We start from the raw sequence: 2,320 nt of genomic DNA on the forward strand, positions 1-2,320 counted from the left end.
GAAAGAGTGCTTAGAATGCAAAGGAGAACTGGGACCGGACATCTGTCACCAAAGCCAGGCGAGATATTGACAAACGCGGGTCCTTTGTGTCTTAAGAATATATATCCATATCCCCATACACAAATGATGCCCTGGCCGATTGGTCTGGTCTCTGCCAAGTGGACCCCACTCCAGCCCAGGCCCCCCCATCAAATGTCAAGGAGGTGCACTCTGAAGACTGCCTGCCTCCTACCATCCCAACAGGTCTCCAGTGTTTCAATGAAACTCTAATAGTTAAGAAGAGACAAAACAGTTATTCATTAGGAACAAAGGTCAAATTAGGCGTTGCCTCTGAATGATGCTGCAGACACCAGAACTGGTAACTTTTTTTTCCCAAAGATCCTGGCACACAGAAGGGAACTCAAGCTGAAGGTTGGCTGACTAGGAAAAGGTGGGGAGGCATTAACACAACTTCCCAGGTGTCTTGACAGGAAGCGGGGGTGGGTGGCAAGCAACTCCTGAAAAGTGGAACAAGCCTGAATGTTGAAGGTGAGGAGGGGGTCTGAGTGTGAAAGGGAAGGGGCCTAGTGCTCTGGGCACCCAGTAACTCAGCTAAAACTTGAGGGGGTAGGGCTCTACAATAATCCCCAAAGGGCTTCCACCTAAGTTGTTACCACCCTCTGGAACCTGAATCTACCTGGCAGCACCTGGGGGGAGGGAAGGGGTCTGCCCACAGAGCCCTAGGTGTAACCAAAGGAAGGGTACCCAGCTCTGAACTGGGCATTAGGAAGGCCCTGTGCCCTCCTGACCCCAAGGGACACTACCCTTTCATGGAGCCTTCAAGGCAGAAGCTAAGGCCTGCAATGGGGGTGGGGCGGGTATCCACCAGGTGAGAAGGGAACAGGGAATGAGTGCATATACCTTCTTTGCTGTTGGGGTTCTGGGGTTTGGCCTTCTCCCAGGGTGCCAGCGTCTTGTCCTCGTCTGCGCCGTCCACCAAAGCCTTGTCGGCCGGCAGGTACCAGGTGGCGCTGTGCTCTGCCATCAGCGAGTCCAGATCGATGGTGCTCATGGCGCTCTTGACGGCCTCGGAGCAGCAGCTGCCCAGCTCGCTGTCACCATTCTGCGCACCAGAAGCCCCCACAGCACACTCACCCTTCTTGCTACCCTTGAGCCCCAGGGGCTGGTCCTCAGAGATGCTGAACTGCTGCCTCTGCAGCTGGATCTGTGCCTGGAGGATCTCCAGGGGGTGGATCTCGTCAGGCGGCGGTGCGCCGCTGCTGCTCGTTGGGGTCCGGACCTGCTCCAGGCCCGGCGTGCCGGGATGGCCCGTGCCCCCGCCGCCGTAGCTGTCGGGGGTGGAGGTAGAGGTAGACAAGATGCCCAGGCCAAGTGGGGCTGGGGGCGCCTTCGGTCCATGTTCCCCGGCGCCCAACCCGCGGGGAGGGAGTTTGGGCGAGCCTGTCACCAGAGGGCTCCTACTCGCTTTGGCCAGGGCTGGGGGGTTGTCGGAGCTGGATGACACCTCGTCCTCATTGGCGTAGCTCGTGCTCACCTCGTCCGAGGTGAACTCGCCCGCGTGCGGGGAACTACCGTCCGACTTTGCCCCACCGTCCAGGGACGCCATGAGGTCCGGCTGGTCCCCCAGGAGCAACTCGGCCCCCTTCCCCCACGTAGGCGACGTGAGCGCCTTCTCATGAGGCGTAGGCGCCCCGCGCGCCTCGCCTGTGGAGCTTCCCCCGACGGCTGCGCCTGGCGCCTGCTGTTGCCCTGGGCTCACTCCAGGCGCGCCCCCGCTGTCCGGCGCTGCCGAGTACTTGTCGAAGAAGGTCCCGGGGCTCACGTGACCACTGTCCCTTTTTCTGCGACCCCGTCCCCGGCCGCTGCCCCCGGGAACCGGCTTGCCGTCGTTCCCCGACGTTGATTCCAGGGTGTAGTTGGGGGAGAGGCTGGTGCCATCTCCCTGGGCGGGCGGATTGGGCGGCCCAGAGGCTTTGGAGCCGCTGCTACTGGTCCCCGACTGGCCTCCGGGCCCTGGGGCCCCAGGAGCAGTCCCTCCTGGGAAGTAATCCGAGCCCGGGTTGCTGGCCATGGCCGCGCCGTCGGTCTCGTTCTGGCTCAGTTTCCTCTTGCCCTCGGGCGGGTTCTTCTTGTTGAAGGTAACGTTGAGGTTGGGGGCCCCGAGGCTGGCGATCATGTTCTGGCAGGCGGTGGAGAGTGCAGCCAGGCAACTCTGGCCGAACAGGTTGTCCTTGGAGCTGGGCTTGTTGAAGGAGCCCAGCGACAGCGCGCCCAGCTTACTGGCCGAGGTGCGCTGGCTGGGCTGGAAATCAGGCTGCGG

General features: G+C 61.5%; 1 protein-coding gene across 1 annotated transcript in view; it reads right to left on the reverse strand.

The window, feature by feature from the left end:
* Positions 1 to 2,320, reverse strand: part of MN1 (MN1 proto-oncogene, transcriptional regulator) — a 43,314-nt gene that overhangs the window by 38,520 nt on the left and 2,474 nt on the right. Inside the window, exon 2 of the mRNA XM_007461142.1 lies at positions 901 to 2,320. This exon is cut by the window's right edge and continues 40 nt beyond it. Within this exon, the coding sequence (XP_007461204.1) occupies positions 901 to 2,320 (1,420 nt within the window). The remainder of the gene's footprint in view (positions 1 to 900) is intronic.

This window comes from Lipotes vexillifer, unplaced genomic scaffold (assembly GCF_000442215.2).
Source record: "Lipotes vexillifer unplaced genomic scaffold, Lipotes_vexillifer_v1.1 scaffold691, whole genome shotgun sequence".
Taxonomy (NCBI): domain Eukaryota; kingdom Metazoa; phylum Chordata; class Mammalia; order Artiodactyla; family Lipotidae; genus Lipotes; species Lipotes vexillifer.